Source organism: Engystomops pustulosus, chromosome 1 (genome assembly GCF_040894005.1).
Source record: "Engystomops pustulosus chromosome 1, aEngPut4.maternal, whole genome shotgun sequence".
Taxonomy (NCBI): Eukaryota; Metazoa; Chordata; class Amphibia; order Anura; family Leptodactylidae; genus Engystomops; species Engystomops pustulosus.
In genome coordinates this window covers 68,733,831-68,750,623 of record NC_092411.1, presented here as the reverse complement: position 1 = coordinate 68,750,623, position 16,793 = coordinate 68,733,831, and the positions used below count along the sequence as shown (strand labels likewise).

Sequence of the window (16,793 nt, the reverse complement as noted above, 5' to 3'; positions counted from 1 at the left end):
AAGCATCTGAAAAGTTGGATGCGTGTTATCTGAAAACATTTCAAGGTCATTAAGAAGATGCATGAAGGGCAAAGAAAAATAGTAAACTAGAATTTGGCTAAAACTGATACACTTGGTACCAAAGTTTACCAAAACCATAGCCAACTATATAGCTGCCTACCCTATGCAATGTAATTGGGGCGGATTTGTTTTACAGTAATGTGGTTACCGCAGCAGTATGGGATTCCACGATAGAGAACAGGTGTTGGTTAAATCTCGCCAACTTCTGCCCTTCCTCTGCATTCAATAAAATAGAAATTTGGCTTCAAGCTTAAGGATGTGCACATTTTGTTTGTCTTCGAAGGACCATCCTAAAATAATTTGATCACAGGGTGGACTGAGACCCCTGTAATCTTCTGTGAAACCGAACAGAAAGTCTTAAGTTTTCCTGCGGCGTTACTACTTGTGGTTTTTGAAGCCAAAAGTCGGGTATAGGTTATAAAAGTAGAGAAAATATTAAGGACACTGAAGTTCTGGGTTTGGCTTCAAAAACTGAAAGCAAGAACATGAAAGTTGACAAATAGTGTTTTCTTAAGCAGAATTTCTATCCTATCACACAAGATCTGTGCAATCCATGTAATCGGAGACATTCTAGTTTCCGTTCCAAGCTGTCTGAGTAATAGGCCGTCATTGTTAAGCAGTATCACTCTAGGGACTGGTCTGACAGGTCACCATTTGCTCTGTTCAAATCTTGACTTAATGTACGAACAGGGACAAGCAGCTCAGCAGGATCCAGAGTCAGAGAGTTACATGTTAGTTCAAGATGTTAGTTTTGGAGCAATATGGGGGTCTGGAGGATGAATACCAGCTTACTCCCCTAATACTGATAAACTCTACATACTAGCACTACCTTGAAATTGTGCAGTTGTTATTTAACTGCAACCCTTTGGAAGACTAATTCCAGCCTTAAGCCATTAAGGAAATCTCAAGTTCATGCAAAGGTGGCGAGTTTAGGAGCAAAGAAGCTGACACCGTTTAAGCGGAGCCAAATATGTGTATATGTTTTACAATCATTGCTGTAACAACAACACAAAGCTCCATACTTTGCAAACACTTTAGCTTTGCAAAAACCTAACTATTCTAATTAGAACCTCTACTATTTGGAAGCATCTGAAAACAAGAGCATCAGATCATTGGTTCTGATTAATAATATGTAAAAGAAATCATGATTATATAACTGAGAAACCCCACAGCAAAGAATACAAGTGCTCCTTTTGATATTACCATAATGGGAAAGGTGGTCTTGGAACAGATGCCATTCAAAACCAGCCATGTGCGGAAATGCAGCCATTGTAAGGGACTAGATGTTAAGCCAAGTGAATTGGGAGCTTGATGAATAAAAGTACCAAAATACAATGCCCAAATAAACCATTAGCTAATACTTCATAAATGCCATAACATCAAGCTTCAGAAGGGAAGAACAGATTTATAAAACCTATTGGCCTTGCTAACACTTCTTCTCTGCAAATTGTGTGATATGTAAGGCCCCAGGTTTACAGGAAATTATAGTAGTGTATCAATAAATAACTGGCAGCGAATACTGAAAGGCTTCTTCTAGACATAACAAGGAGTGAATTGCTGGCCTCTTAAGCCACATGGGACTGGTATTCATGGTGGCAGGAATCACCAGGACGTGACTGGTAAGTTCTGCAAGGTGAACATTCAGGCAACTAATCTGTCTGTGGAACACAGAACAGTGACTGAGATCCGTAGGACAACTTCAAGGACAATCATAGATGACATAAGGATACAATGAATATCAAGATCCAATGCAGATGTGTGAAGAGCTCAAGTTGGACTCTACTTCTGATTAAACAGCATAACCTATGTACTGACCATTCTTGCTGCTATGGGTCAAAACACGGGTCTTTTACAGACACAAATTAAATAAGATTATCCAAATGACTAAAGTCCTCTGTAAAACTAGCATAGCGAAAAACAACTCTATAAAAAGGAGTTTTACTGTCCCAAGAACAGAATAAATCTATTTAGATAGGACTCCTAGCGAAAGTCTGCCTCCTTTTTCAATACACTGATGCAGAGAAATTAGCATTTTTTGTGTGTTAGATGGGTAGGCAGGACTCTCACCTTCTCCTAGGATTCAGGGTCTTATAAAAATATATATATTGTGGAGCTCATCTCCTCTCCCTGATCACTTTGTTTGAAGGCTCTTCGTTTATTTAGCACAAGGACAAGACCTTGTCATGGCTAAAACCTTTTCCAAATGGTAAGGAAAACAACAACACTTTACAGAGAGATGTTATATACCTGAATAATGCTCAACTGTGAAAGTAAACAGCTATAGCAATGCTGCCACTCCTCAATTCACCACCCACACTATATTGTCACTCAGATGTCGGTTGCCTTTCGTCATTGTTCGCACATCTGACATGTCCAGTGAAGTAAACATATGTATTTTGCAGAAGGGAGTAACAATTCTGGAGCATCTTTTTTTAAAAATCCTGCCTTGCACTGTTCCCATCATAAATCTATGATCAAGAACAGACCACTGTGTGTAGTCAATTATAAAAGATGTTTCTCTGCAAGGCCCCATACTATACAATTATAAGAATACTCTCAATGGAACACAAGACCAGCCCAACGCAGAATATAAAGTAAATATACTCCAGGATTGTTGTCACACGTATTTACTAAAAATGATACGTCAGAAGAGCGGACCTCTGCCCTTAAAGCAATTTCTGTGTCGCTTCTGATCACGTCCATATACATAATTATTGCTGATGTAACAGAATACCATACTCCATGCCTTAAAAATAAATGAATGTAAATTTTTCAATAGTTCTGCCTGTTACCTTGGTATCTGCAAATCACATAATGCACTAAGGCCCAGTTTCCAATGTGGCCAAGTGATCGTACACCTGGGCAAGTAAATCATGATTTCTAAGCATTATGATACACTGATTATGATGATAAGAAGATTACTGTGTACATGTAGACTCTAGATACACAGCGTGAACACCTGTATTTTAAAAGCTACACACACCTTCGCTCTATCATGAGAGTCTGTACCTTTGCTCTGTCCATCCCCCCCCCCCATAACATTAATGAATAAATAATGGACTTTGAACAAGGCAGAGTTTTACATCCCAGTGGCCAAGTGGCAACTAAAAGCTCATTCATATTTGCGTTCCTTGCCAGCCATCTTAGACTGTTTGTTACATTTCACTAAAAGCTGGAAGGGAAGAGGAATAGACCAAGGAAAATTAAATAAATAAGAAGGGAAATATCATACAAAGCAAAAGCTTATCTCACAACAAAAAATTATTAAATGTATAAAAAAGGTGATTCCCTTTCTGAAAGCCCAAGGGTAACATCTATTTCCAATGGATACCATTACAGCATTACCTCTTCATATTTATCATGAGCATCTGATGAGGAAAGTAGCAGCATTATGGCATAAAAAAAGAAGGTACCGAATTATTACCTCCACTAGGTTAATATTAGTCAGGAGAAATGTCTAGAGCAGTTTCTTTGTTTTCCATTCACGTTTTCTGTGCCACTAAGTGGTAATCACCTTTTCAATTTTCAGGATGAAAAGACAAAGAAAAGAGGGAAATAAAAAAGCACCAGGGTCCTTACAATTAGAGGCAATGTCTGCATGTGCCCTTCTTGTTTAGAAGCCCAAGAGAAGTGCGAAATCATTGATTTTTTTTTTCTTTTTTTTTTCTTTTTGGCAAAAGTGCAACTTACACCTGTCTCTTGCAGTCCACTATGGCTGAAAGGTGCAATGACAAATGAAGGACATTTAATTCAATGTCCCCCTACAGTTCTCTGCGCCACAAAGACAAGGGATCTTAACGTCCTCTATAGGGAACTTGTAATCATATGTGATTTCTTCATTCACATTGATGTATTGTTTGGAGTAGATGACAATCTTCTTTTGCGACTCCACAGTGATGACCTTTGCGTAGCAATTTGGCTGAAAAATAAAGCATGACCAATAAATGTTTAGATTTTTTTAAACACCGAAACATCATCAAGAAACCTAAAAGTGATATACCCTTATAGCAACAGTTCATAAGACCAGAAATAAAAAGTTTAGTCTAATATTATACTACAGCAATAGAGGCTTCCTTCTTCCACTGCCCATTCACATTAGACGAAGGCTAGCTGCAGCCCATGGAAATGGCCCTATATGTTATCCTTGTCGCACAGACTCCACTGCAAGAGAGTCCTTGCAGAATACTGAAATATGCTGGCCTAACTGAAGTGCGGGAACTGTATTAACTGCAGCAGACAGGGAGTCCTTGCATCAGATTTCTGTATTAGGCGAAATAAAGCTGGAAATCTATGGCCAATGTGCAAGAGCGCAAAAGCTGATAAGGTCTAGAGTATGTATGGGTGCATTGGCAGAACAACTGCCAATTCAGTGGCCTTCTTCTAATTTTCTCCACTACTGAGAACACACCAGTGCCACAATAATCGCAACTACAGATTGGCACAAGATAAAATCACTGTTTGCCACTATAGGATCATACATGTTTTTGTGCAACTCAGTTTATCTACATATAAAAAAGCTGATAATAAATCCTGATGCCCTTTAATGAAGAGAGGAGGAATATCACTGGCCCAGAAGTTAAATATTCCTTTGTTTGAACAATTCATGTAGTTGCAAACTAAAACTAATAAATGTAACTGCGCACTGGCCAAAAAACCCCCCACAAAAACAAAGAGTACTTACATTACAACTGTGGTTAATAAACCGAGCAAAATTCCCACATTTTGTGGCATCAATAATGGTGTCATGATCCACCCTAAACATATAGCTGCTTCCAATCCCTTCATCCTCATATCGCTTCTCCCGCATATCGGCAATGACCTGATGTGCAAATAAAAAAAAGTGATTTTTGTAATCAAAGGACATGATTTGTAGAGAGGTTATTGCTTTTAGCGTAACTATATCCACTATACCTGACGTATATTCTGTCCCACATACTCAATAACCATCTCATCTGCAGCAATCGGCTCTTGGGCAAAAAGGCCCCAGTCGTGAATATGGCTCTTGCAGAAACGGATTTTCTTTTTGCGGAACTAAAATATAAAAGATCAAATTAAATACAAAAAGACACAGTAGGGTGCAATGCGCAACATGGTAGTATACTATTATTTGCCCTTAAAAGCATTGCTTCAAAAAGGAGAATGACATGTCAAAGTACCACACGAACTACAAGACTGATGGGGAGTTTTATTATTAGACAGGACCTTACTCTTACAGTTTTTAGACTTACTAGTGTTATTGCACACAAGATTTTTTGATAACTGTGGTACATATGGTGTCAATGTCTGCGGTGGACTTTTTAGTTTAAAAAGTTTGCAAAAAGTTGCAAAATTTACTCAACTAGTTCCTACGCCAGGTGGTGTCCACAAAATAAATACGTTGCTTTACGTGCGGGTGGACATGGTTGCAAAAGTTGCAAATTTGGGGCAAATCGGCAGATTTGTTTGTGAGACATTTTGTAGACAAAGAAATGATGTAAAAACAATGATGCATTCTACCATAAGTGTCGGATGCTGGATAATAAGATCTGCAAAACGAGTAGGTTGTCAATTCCATCTATACATCTCCTATTAGATGGTTTAAGCTGTCCCTGAAAATTGCTATTTTTTTTTTTCATTTTTTGTGGTAAAAATGGCAGAATTCTGGTGTTTAAAAATGTTATTTAGCAACCTCCAATTAAAGGCTGTGCGGCTGTAGACTGGAGAGGTGACAAAAGGAAACGCATACACGATCCTATTTTCATACCTTGAGTTGATTAAATTTAAGCAGATCACTGTCACAGCTTCCAGTAAAAGAGGAGAGGAGTCTACGCTGCTCTGATCTTCTCTCTGAACCTGCTCTGGTTGATGTATGAGGCTGCGCTGGGATGCTCTTTCCCTGGACAAAGAAAGAAAGGAACAGCACATGTACATCACAAAAGTCATATGCAGCGCTGGAATACAGCAGATTAAGATAAAGTTAAAAAAAAAAGGTTATATAGGTTAACAAAGTTCTAAATATCTTCCATCACTCGATTCCACTTTATTCTTGGTTCTGAGCTTTCTTCACACATGATGCAGTAATTTCCTACCTGGGTATCATTTAATGGTTCTTCAGTCATAGAGCGATTATTGATGAGGTATTTTGCCTTGTCCTTTCTATCAATCTTATAATATCCCTCACTACGGGCGCAGCCAGTAAGATGATCCCGTAAGCCATCATCTCGTTTCTTTTTCTTGGGGGAAGAAACACTGGTTGGTGGAGAAAATTAGTCAAGGAAAACTGCATGTATGCTAATATATTGTACATGTCATACTAGTAGACATACACAGTCAAGGCGCTGCATACCTTGCTTTTCAAAAATAATTGAGAACAAACAATATTCGTTGACTGTTCCATATTGAATTGTCCAATAGGTAGAATGAGTGTAGGTTTATACGCCAAATAATAAGTAGCGGTATATAAGTGACAACCTTGGGCACAAAGCATATGCTCTAGAAATGTAATTTACCAGTACACACAGCCTGAAAAATCTGCTTACTATTGGTGCTGGTACCAGAAGCAGATTCTTATCTGTGAGGGCAGAGAGATTGGGTGTGGGTCCAACAGAGATTGATAATCTAAAGACAGCTTATATGGATAACCTGGAAGTCACCTTATTGAGTTATTGCTTTCTATATGAATGCAGAGGACATTGGGTTATGTGACCTCATGGTAACCTGTTGGTAATTACATGTCCTCCTGTGATCCAGAAATTACAATCTCGCTTCCTAGAAGATGAAACTGCATAGACTGTACTTCTGTTCCCCACTGGGACTATACAAACATAGCCAATTACTAGCCATGTCTTATGCTTTACTTTTCTGTTCTAATATTCTCATTTCTATTCTAATTAAGTATTCGAATATTAATATTTATGCAGTCACAAAATGGCAAACTTTTCAGAGTTTGTTAAGGAAGATATTTTGCAGCATTTCCTAGTAGCTATGATTAAAAAAACCTGCAAGTGAATTTTGTGTAAAATTTATACTGATCCCTTCACATCAATAAGTGCGTATCAGATATCAAAATCAAGTATCAGAAAATTGACGCTGTGACTTTCACTAGCTAACCACACATTTAAGACCAGACTTTAGACAAGATTCGTTAAAATCTTGTAGTTCAGAGTTCATCTATGGCTCACAATCCACATGACAAGATCGATCACAATCTTTTGCTCAAAAGAACCCTGTCATAAAGGAAATCTACCATCACAATAGAACATAATAAAGGCATGGCCAGGGACACTTCCTCGTAGATCCAGGCACTATGACTTTGATAATCATCTTATATTTGTTATCCATGGCCTCCCGCCTTCTAAAACCAACTTTTAAAATTATGCTAATGAGCCCAACCCTAGCCCCTGTGATTCAGCTTAATGCCGTTTCTCCCGCCCCTCTGCACGAAGTGCTCACTGCACAATTGCTTTGGAAGCAGGGGGAGGGTGTGACAATATAACAGCCTGTAAAACCAGACCCCATAGAGGCTAAGGTAGCCCCTGGGGCTCATTAGCATATTTTTAAAAATTGATTTTAAAAAAAGGTAGAGACCATGGATAACAAATATAAAAATATTACCACAGTCATAGTGCCTGGAACTACGAGGAAGTGATCCAGGTTTATCATGCTTGATTTTGATGGTAGATTTCCTTTAAGATGACAGGTGTCTGAACATCTCTTTAGATATGTTCACACTTGATTCTGGAGGCGGTTGTATAAGTATAAGGTGGCAGCAGAAACCAGAGGCCCAAACTAGGTTACAAAGTGCAAAACCTGAAGGCTGCACTTGGCCCCTATATTTACTTAATACTTTTCAGCAGGGATGAATACCCTGCAGCCCACACTGCCTCCGTTAAAGCGGTTGGTCACTCTGCATTCTGACAAGAGCTAGGACCTGCCATCCATCTCCTTCTCCTGTTCCCTGCAGCCACCAGCAAGTTTTACAAAAAGTCACCCGATTTATTTGTATAGTGCCACAATAAAAAAAAAGTTTCATTGATTTAACAACATACTGGTGTATTTTCTTGGCAGTTCTGAAGTTATATTTAGTGCAGCACTTATACACACACACACACACACACACACACACACACACACAGCTAAGCAGCAAAACAATCTTTTCTAAAAAGGATATGAGGATGGTAAACCCATAGGGTGTCATTGAGCCAATCCATGCCATTATCTTGTTGTAGTAACCGATCATAAGTAACACACATGTACTTGACATCTTCTTCATCGATCCCTGTATTCCAAATATCATAGAGAATACTCATCTCCTCAAACTCTGAACGGGGCTTAAAGAGAGATCGATGAGGCGAAAATTCAGGAGAAACTGCAATTTCCTCATATTTCTTTTTCAACCTCCAGTTTCTGGGTTTCTTGAGTTTAGTAATGTCATCCTCTTCCTTTATTTGCTCCCGCCACTGGTTCTCCAGTTCTTTTAATGGTACTTTCTGGTTTATGGACTCAAAGCTGGGGACATGACCGATTTCCTCATTCCGGAAGTCTAAAGGAACTGTTCCAGGATCTTTAATTCCACAGACATCACCAGCCTGATCAATAATTGCAGATTTCCCCAGAGAACCATCTACAGATGTACCTATAGGAAGAGCTTCAGAGTTTTTCTCAATGCCATCGTCCGGTAGTAAAGTGGAAGGAGGGGGTCTTTTAGGCCGTCCAGGTTTCCTCCTACCTGTAGGAGGAAGGGTAGGTGAAGGTGCAGATTCTTCTCTGGTAGGCAGCTGCCCCTTGGGGAGTTCTGGCTCACTCTCTTCACCTAATAATTTTTCATTAGCAAAATAGGTCAGCATTTCAGATGATTCCAGATCATCTCCCGTTAACCTGATATCTTTTTGGTGATCCCCTCTTGGAGGGCTTGCAAATGGGATGGGAGAAGGAATATTGTTCATGATTACGGAAGCACTGGGCGGCTCTTTAAAAGATTTTTCATCTGGTTCATCAACTGAGGTTTTCTTACTTGATGGGTGGCATGGGAAGGTAGCATTAGATTCAGGGAAGGTTGGAGTAAAATTAAAGTCTCTTCCTGGAGTCCTTGGAATACCACTGTTAATTATGCCTGGAGATTGTGAAAGGTATGAAAATGGGCTGCCAGGAATGTGAGGAGAGGCAAGAATTAAACTATTGCCAGTGAGGGGGGCATCACTACCAGGTGTAGCTGGTACAGTATCAGTGCTCTGAGACTTCTCAAAATGAGAAGTTTTGGCAGAAAATTCTCTGCCTGGCGTCCTTGGAAGCTCCTCCTCAGATAGCATTTTTGTGACAGCCAAATGGCCCAAAATTTTATCATGATGTACCGTTAAGTCCTCCTCTTTACTCTGAGCCGGAAACAAAGGAAGTGCAGTAAGAGCTACTTTGGGGACAGGTGGGAGAGGAACCTCTGTATCAGAATGAGCAGCTGTGTCTCGCCCAGGAGTCAGAGGGCAAAGTACTTCATCCTCAGCAATAAAAGGTGTCAATTTTGCGTGCAGCTGCCTGGTGTCAGAAGTAATTTCTTCAGGTTTCAGAAGAATGCTTGCATCCCCAAAAGCCCCGGTAGGTGTTAGAGGGCGTAATACATTCACCTGGGCCTCTGCAACTGGAATATCCAGAACAGGCTCCAAATTCAACTCCACATACACTTCAGAAGGGTCTTCTGCGTTGAAAAGAAAAAAAAGTTAGCAGAATATTCTGTGATTATTTATCATTAATTTAATAGCAAAGTAAACTTATAGTAGAATAATAAAAACAATTACCGTATATACTTGAGAATAAGCCGAGGTACCTAATTTTCCATACAAAAAAAACTCGAAAAAAAAACCTATTGACTCTAGTGTAAGCCAAGGGTAGGAAATGCATTGGTCCCAGCCTATCCCCAGTATACAGCCAGCAGCCCCCTGTATACAGCCACCCGGTAGGTCCTTTTCTGTCCAACGATGTTCTGGCTCCGGCTCCCTATCTCCATGCGGTGCCGCGGCTCGCTGACGTTTTAGTGTGTGCGCCGCCATCAGCACACACAGTGATGTCAGCGAGCCGCTGACGTAACAGCTGGAGTAGCGGCACCACACGGAGAGAGAGGGAGCCGGAGCACCGACGGACAGAAGAGGACATTCCGGGGGTGTGGGTGGGGGATTGGTGAGGCGTAGGAAGGAGAGTACACTTTTTTTTTTTTTTTAAATTGAGTTAGAGTTTTTGTGCTGAAAAACTCAGCTTATACTCAAGTATATAGGGTAAGTATATTATGTGATATTGTTGCACTAATGTGATGACCTTTTAAAAAGTAACACAAATAGGTAAAAAAATTAAAATCTCCTGTTCAAGAAAGAAATAATCCTAGTTCATACTATGAACATAATAGTGAACGCTTCATGTCAGTACTGTGAGCATTTCCCTTATTCTCATTAAATGTTAAATATCATTTACCAGTAGGTTTACTCAAATCTTAGGTTAGGGCTACACCTTTGGATAGGTGATCATAACCTACACAATTGGTGCCACAGCTTGGGAGCTGTCTGAAAAGTTTGTTTACATCATACCAAGCACAGTGCCATACATTGCAGTTCAATCCCATGCATTTGATTGGGAGTGAACATGAAAAAGGCCACATGACCAAAAGATGCTATGACACATGCCTGGAAAGTGTAAGGCGAGCTCACTTTAATGCCATGGCTATGAAAAACAACTCATTGGAGGGGTTCCAAATGTGGGAACTGCACAATCTGATATTAATTGAACTGCAAATACTTAAAATTAATTATAGTTATTCTGGGCACTATTGAAATCCAACTGTTTGTATTTCTGTAGCCTACTGGAGTTCTAATGTGGTGCTACAGTTGTATTATAGCCCTAGTTATGTTACCTTGATTTACTGGTGATGGAGCTTTATCCAAATCCTTTCCATGATCCACTTCTAAGGTTGTGTCTGGAAGTTCCACACTGGAGGTTTCTGGTTCTGACAAATCTTTGGAGTGAACTGCGGGGATATCCAAACCACTGTCTTTCACAGCCAAAGCTTCCTCCACAGTTGATGGTGTAGGATATTCCATGCCTTCTCCATCATCCATTGACTCTTCCACCACTGAAGCTTTGGCTGGACTACTCTGCCCAGAAACACCTTTAAAAACATCATCTTCTCCATCCACGTCATCGTCCAGTTCTATATCTATTTCCTCATCATCATACTCGGTATCATCCTCTTCATCATCATCTTCTTCATCATCATCATCTTCGTCAGACTCGGAACTAGATTCATACTCTGAAGAGTCTTCACTTTCATCAGAGGAATCTGCTTCAGCTTTGGAGGAGGCCACACTAGTAGCATCTTCAAGACAAAGAAAAAAAAATTATTATAGTATTAAATATATAATATATTAAAATTAGTATATAATATATGTATTAAAGGTTTTTTTTTTTTAATTTGTTTTTTTTTTTTTAATTAGACAAAACAAGTTAAGCCTTATCCCCAGAATAGGCCCTAAATTGCTGATGTGATGAAACCCCCACAGAATAATAGAATGAGGGGGTCTGAGGTAGCCCCATCGGACCCCTTGTCGCCTTCCACATGATGAGCGAAGCAGCCGGTCGTGCATGGTCAGACTACCCCTACATGTCTAGGGAGCGGACGGAGTTTGCCGAGCATCTACTTAGCAATCTTCGTCAGCTCTATAGAGATGTACGGTGCAGCCCGGCCATGGAAGACTGGCTGCTCTGCTCATCTAAGGGAGTGACGAGGGGTCCATCAGACCCCCTCCGTCCTTGTGATCTGTGGGGGTCACATCACTGAAACCCCCACTGGGGGGGGGGGGGAGGGACCGCATTAAATATCATGCTGTATACGGATAGCCAATTTTTGGATTGTTTGCACAGGAAGGACTACTACATACTACTGAAACGTATGAAACATATAATCTATTTACAAGATGTGAGAACTGTCTGGCTGGTGGAAGTGCTAAGAAACACGTGCCATGAATAAGGGTTGAGCAAATGTTAAGAGGATAGTAAAAGTATGGGCACCTGATGAAATTAAAACTGGAAACACTGCAGATGGCCCAATATCCAAGGGTGCAGTCACACATTGCAGTTGAAACTGCATTGCAATCAGCTTTCAGGTGGTTTTAGGTGTATTTTTGTTAATTTAACAGGTGAAAGACATTTGTGGAACAGGTTTCCCCTTCAAAATCAAAGTCACCTGTTCAGTTCATGCCTTTCACCTGGTAAATTAACAAAACTGCACCTAAAACCACCTCAATGCTGATTGCGATTCAGTTTTAACTGCACCGTGTGACTGCACCCCAAGAGTGTGGTCGCAAAGCATTCCCCTGAGACAATTACAGCATTATGATAACAATTACCATCATCTGAGTCTTGTTCTTCTTTCCCACTTGTTTCCACATCATCATCCTCATCTTCAACATAATGCTGTTACAAAAAGAAAAAAGTTGGTATTTTTTAATTTGGTAACAGGTTTCAAGGATAATAGTATCTGTAAACATACTTAAAAACTACATCAAATGCAATGCAAATAAACTAAGAACACTAGGCTACAGATTCTACAACAGATGAGACAATAGAAGATGGCTAAAACATTGAAAAAAGTCTAAATGTATGGTGGGTAAAATATATACCTTAACGGAGACGACACCGACTGAGTTCTCATCCTGTTCCTCATCCTTCTCAGAGGATGTGTCCTCCTTATCGGACGGCTCTTCAGCTTCACTTTCCACCTCATCCTCACCTTCGCTGTCTAGAGGCATGGCCGGCCTTTTCCGAACAATAACAGAATCTGTGTCTTTCTTCGTTGGATCTAAAGTAACATCTTTCTCTCGATCACCCTCTACAATGGAAAAGAGGAGGTTAACATCCATGTACTCGTACATGTATATCATGATAGTGGACACAGTGTGGGGTGTACAAAGGGCTGCGTACAGTTTTAGCCATTTATTCAGGGCACTACATATCATAGATAGATTGGAAGGTTTTGTGCACCTTCCAGAGGTCCCACTAATCATTAAAGGGGTATTCCCACAAAGACAGTTTTCTTAAAACAAATTAACTAAATCACTATTAACAAAAATACAGCATTTCATAGATATAATTCCAACTTGTCTCCATCAGTCCTGCTGTATACAATTTCAGTTGCTCCTAGACACAACCCTGTAACTTCTGACTTGGGGTCGGGGCAGCCTTCATGGATTTCTGTGTGATGGCCATGTTTCTCTGTGCTCCCTGCACTCTAGCCCCACCCCTGCAGTCTAGCCCCGCCCCCTGTAGTCCAGGACAGAACTCACAGACACTCATCACTTCCTGCCAGCAAACACATCGTGAGGAGAGAGAAGCTGCAAGCTACAGGCAGATAAGTTATCCGGTGAAAGGGGGAGGCAGGCACATATCTGTGAGAACAGATATGTAGCACAGCTGATAGTATGTAATAGGCATCTCATCTCTCTCTATGTGTTAGATACTAGTACATTGTTCAGAAAGTTAAAGTGGTTAGATTATCGGGGTACAGGGTTTATATACACACTCTCACCCCACAGAACTAGATAACAATGTGTCTGCTTAGGGAGAGGCCCTGCCCACACCCTGGAATTTGAAACTGACCAGCCTAGGTAGTGACAGGAGCTAATACAGCAATAAAACTGGGTAAAGTTGCAAAGAAAAGGGTTACAATGATCTTTATTGTGTAAACATCACTAGGATTGATATTTGAGAATATTCTTTTGTGGGAAAACCACTTTAATCAATATCGATGACTGAAGTCTTAACTGTATCCTTTTCATTGAAGTCCTTTCTAACCAGCTTTTATACTAAGTTTATACCTGCGTACAGCAGGTTCTATCACACGTTCCATTACTAACGCTCTCAACATTTTAACTCTATTAAAAACAGAAGATAATGGAAGATAATATAAGCTCTATTAAAGTCTATGAGGAACCTATGACAGGTCTTGCTTCCACCATCCGTTGTTAGTTGGGCCTAAGAAACAAGTTTTTAACACCTTCATGACCGATGGTCATTGGTGCCTGAATGTCCAGGTCAATTTTTGACGTTCTGCTATGCACTTGAGGAGATCTCTGGAAAAGCTTTACATATTATAACATTTTTTACTTTTTTTCATGACATGTGAAACTAAGTTTATAGGAGTTTTATTAATTACATATTTTTTCTTTATAAAATTTGTCAATAATTAACTACAAATGTGAAAAAAATAAGTTTTTTTTGTCATTTTTCCAATTAAAGTTTTTTTAAATCAGTAGTATATTTTACCAAAATATGTTATGAATATGTAAATTATTCCATCACCCTTCCCCAAGTTCAGCTACAGATGCAGAGGGTGCATGTACTTCTGCAGCCTCTTCTAGATTCTGCTGACAGAACAGAGGGGGACACAATTCAAACGCCTGTAGTCTTCTAAACCCTTGCATGTAGAAACTCAATTCTAATGTCATATTAAACAGAAGAGTCTCCTCTTTAATATGATATATGGATGCTTAAGAGAACTGAAGATATCCATTCTTACAAATCGAGAATAGAAAGCTGTACATAAAAATCTTTTTTTGTACAACTTTAAGGGTGGATATCTCTGGTTCTGTTAAGCATCCATACACAACCCATACATCCTACTAAAGGGGAAATTCTTCCATTTAAAATCTGCTTGTATGTGCCAGGGTTCAGGAGATAGGGCCATTTGAAGTTGGTCACTGTCAAGACGTTTATAATCGTCCTTTCTGCATGGGGCATGTGCAAATTGGACGTATATAGGCGTATGGCAGTCGTGAAGTGGTTAAGAGAGTAAAAAAAAAAAATATCAAGATATTGTTCTCACCTATGGTAACAGCTGGGGCAGTTCTTGAGATAGGTGTGGGTCCCAGACACAGATTTTACATGAATGCCCCAAAAGACACTATCCCTTACTACTTATAGTATACATGGTTTATTCTTAAAATGTATAGAACTTTATCATTTATCGTTTGCTGCTATTGTCTCAATGAGTTGCACTAGCTGTCCATGTTAGCTCCTATACACTTACTGCACGCAGCAGCATATGCAGTCGGCTATCTTTACCTGTTTGATGGTGAAAGAAGTGGCAAAAGTAGATCCCGGTTTCAAACCAGAACCCCATTGATCACCATGTTATCCCCTATTCTATGGAAAAATAGTATAAAAAGGAAGAAATTGAACCAAATTAATGTTGCCCACCTTCATCCTCCTCATCTGTAGGTTTTGTTACACGAATCCTTTTCTGTTCCCCTTCCAGTCCGGATTCAGGAGGTTCCTTCCTCTTAACCTTGAGCAACAAACACAAGTAAATTATAGTTATGATAAATGTGTGAGACACATAAAATGATTCCCTCACAACATAAACTATTAACCATGATTTATATCTAAAATTATGACCGTGGAGCTGTAGGCAAGACCTAGAAATTCACCTGAAAAAGAGGCATATGAATCAACTAGTGGTAGCTGTGGGTAGTCATGAATTGTACATGTAAAAAAACAAAGCAAAGTATTAATCCCTGCAAGTAAGTGTGTGTATATATATATATATATATATTAATTAAGTATGGTGAATAGGTACACTTTACTATTTGCAAATAAAACTTCTTCCTTTGGAAAAAGTCACCCCACTTTTTCATATGAATAAAGATTTTTGCTTAAAAAAGCTAATGATTTACAGTTTTATGTCTGCAGCTCCTATGCAGACAGTGTAACCACAGACTACAACCAAACCCTGTTTGATCCTGCATCTGTCCTGTACTTGTTAATTACATATGAGCCCAAATGCATCTGAAAATATTTAGTTACCTTGAATGAGGGAAGACGAATTGCACCTCGCAAGCCAATGCCCAATCCTATGCCTTCAAAGCCAAGTCCCTCTCCCTTGTTCCAGCTCTCTAGCAGACTTGACGTTATTTGGTCCCTTGGCTTTGGTTTCTCTTCATCTTTGCCATCTCCAGATTTTACTGGCGTCAGTGATTGCTATTAAAAAAAAAAAAAAAATGATTTTCACTTTTGTACAAACATTTAGATGTTTTGAGGTAGTGGATGGCATTTGCAGTTTCTGGTGAAGGAGATGGGGCGACTATTTGTTCCAAGTATCAGACCAAAGGATGATATTTTTAGGAGAAGGAAACAATCCTTTATATAAACCGAAGTTTGGTTATGTGGACACAAAACCCAGTTTATGTATAAAAGCAATGGTTTACCCAAGTTAAATGCCATCCCTCTAGGAGTCAGGATACCCCGTTTGACACCAACAGCACTCTCAGGAAGCATATGAAATATTCTTTCTAGAATTTCCTCTGTTACATTAAAACTCGCCTGTTTACCTAGGGAAAAAATCTCCACTAAAGTAAATTTTTAATGAGCTGAGAATAGTCACTTAGGGGCTGGAGGGGGAACATAACTTCCAATGCCCCTATCTTGGGCTATAAAAAGCAGCTAAAACTATAGTTCTGGTGCCGTGGTAACAATGAGCATTTAAAAGGTGGGATTTTAAGGACATCTATCATGTATCACAATACCTGATATAAGCATCTACTATCATCAATGACAACAGAACAATGGTCCTACCTGCTACAGAGTACTAGACTGAGATATCTATAGTGATACCCAAGTGAAGCCTCATCTTGTAACAAAAGTCAATAGACAACTTTTAACATAAAAGAAGGAATGTTAGAAAGGATATTTCATACCCTACTTGTGGAAGCTGCTAGTTCAGT

General features: G+C 39.6%; 1 protein-coding gene across 4 annotated transcripts in view; it reads right to left on the bottom strand.

Moving 5' to 3' along the window:
* The window catches only part of SETD1B (SET domain containing 1B, histone lysine methyltransferase), a 34,524-nt gene that overhangs the window by 2,585 nt on the left and 15,146 nt on the right, over positions 1-16,793 (bottom strand). For 3 of the 4 annotated variants that reach the window (XM_072143614.1, XM_072143602.1, XM_072143620.1), the window contains 11 exons: positions 15,877-16,050; positions 15,271-15,358; positions 12,696-12,904; positions 12,423-12,489; positions 10,931-11,392; positions 8,211-9,727; positions 6,129-6,296; positions 5,804-5,935; positions 4,972-5,091; positions 4,742-4,879; positions 3,394-3,979 (listed from right to left, as the gene is read on the bottom strand). In XM_072143614.1, the coding sequence (XP_071999715.1) occupies positions 3,806-3,979; positions 4,742-4,879; positions 4,972-5,091; positions 5,804-5,935; positions 6,129-6,296; positions 8,211-9,727; positions 10,931-11,392; positions 12,423-12,489; positions 12,696-12,904; positions 15,271-15,358; positions 15,877-16,050 (3,249 nt within the window). In that variant the 3' untranslated portion in view covers positions 3,394-3,805. Of the gene's footprint in view, positions 1-3,393; positions 3,980-4,741; positions 4,880-4,971; positions 5,092-5,803; positions 5,936-6,128; positions 6,297-8,210; positions 9,728-10,930; positions 11,393-12,422; positions 12,490-12,695; positions 12,905-15,270; positions 15,359-15,876; positions 16,051-16,793 lie in introns of those variants that run through there. The other variant, XR_011854346.1, reaches the window with a different exon arrangement.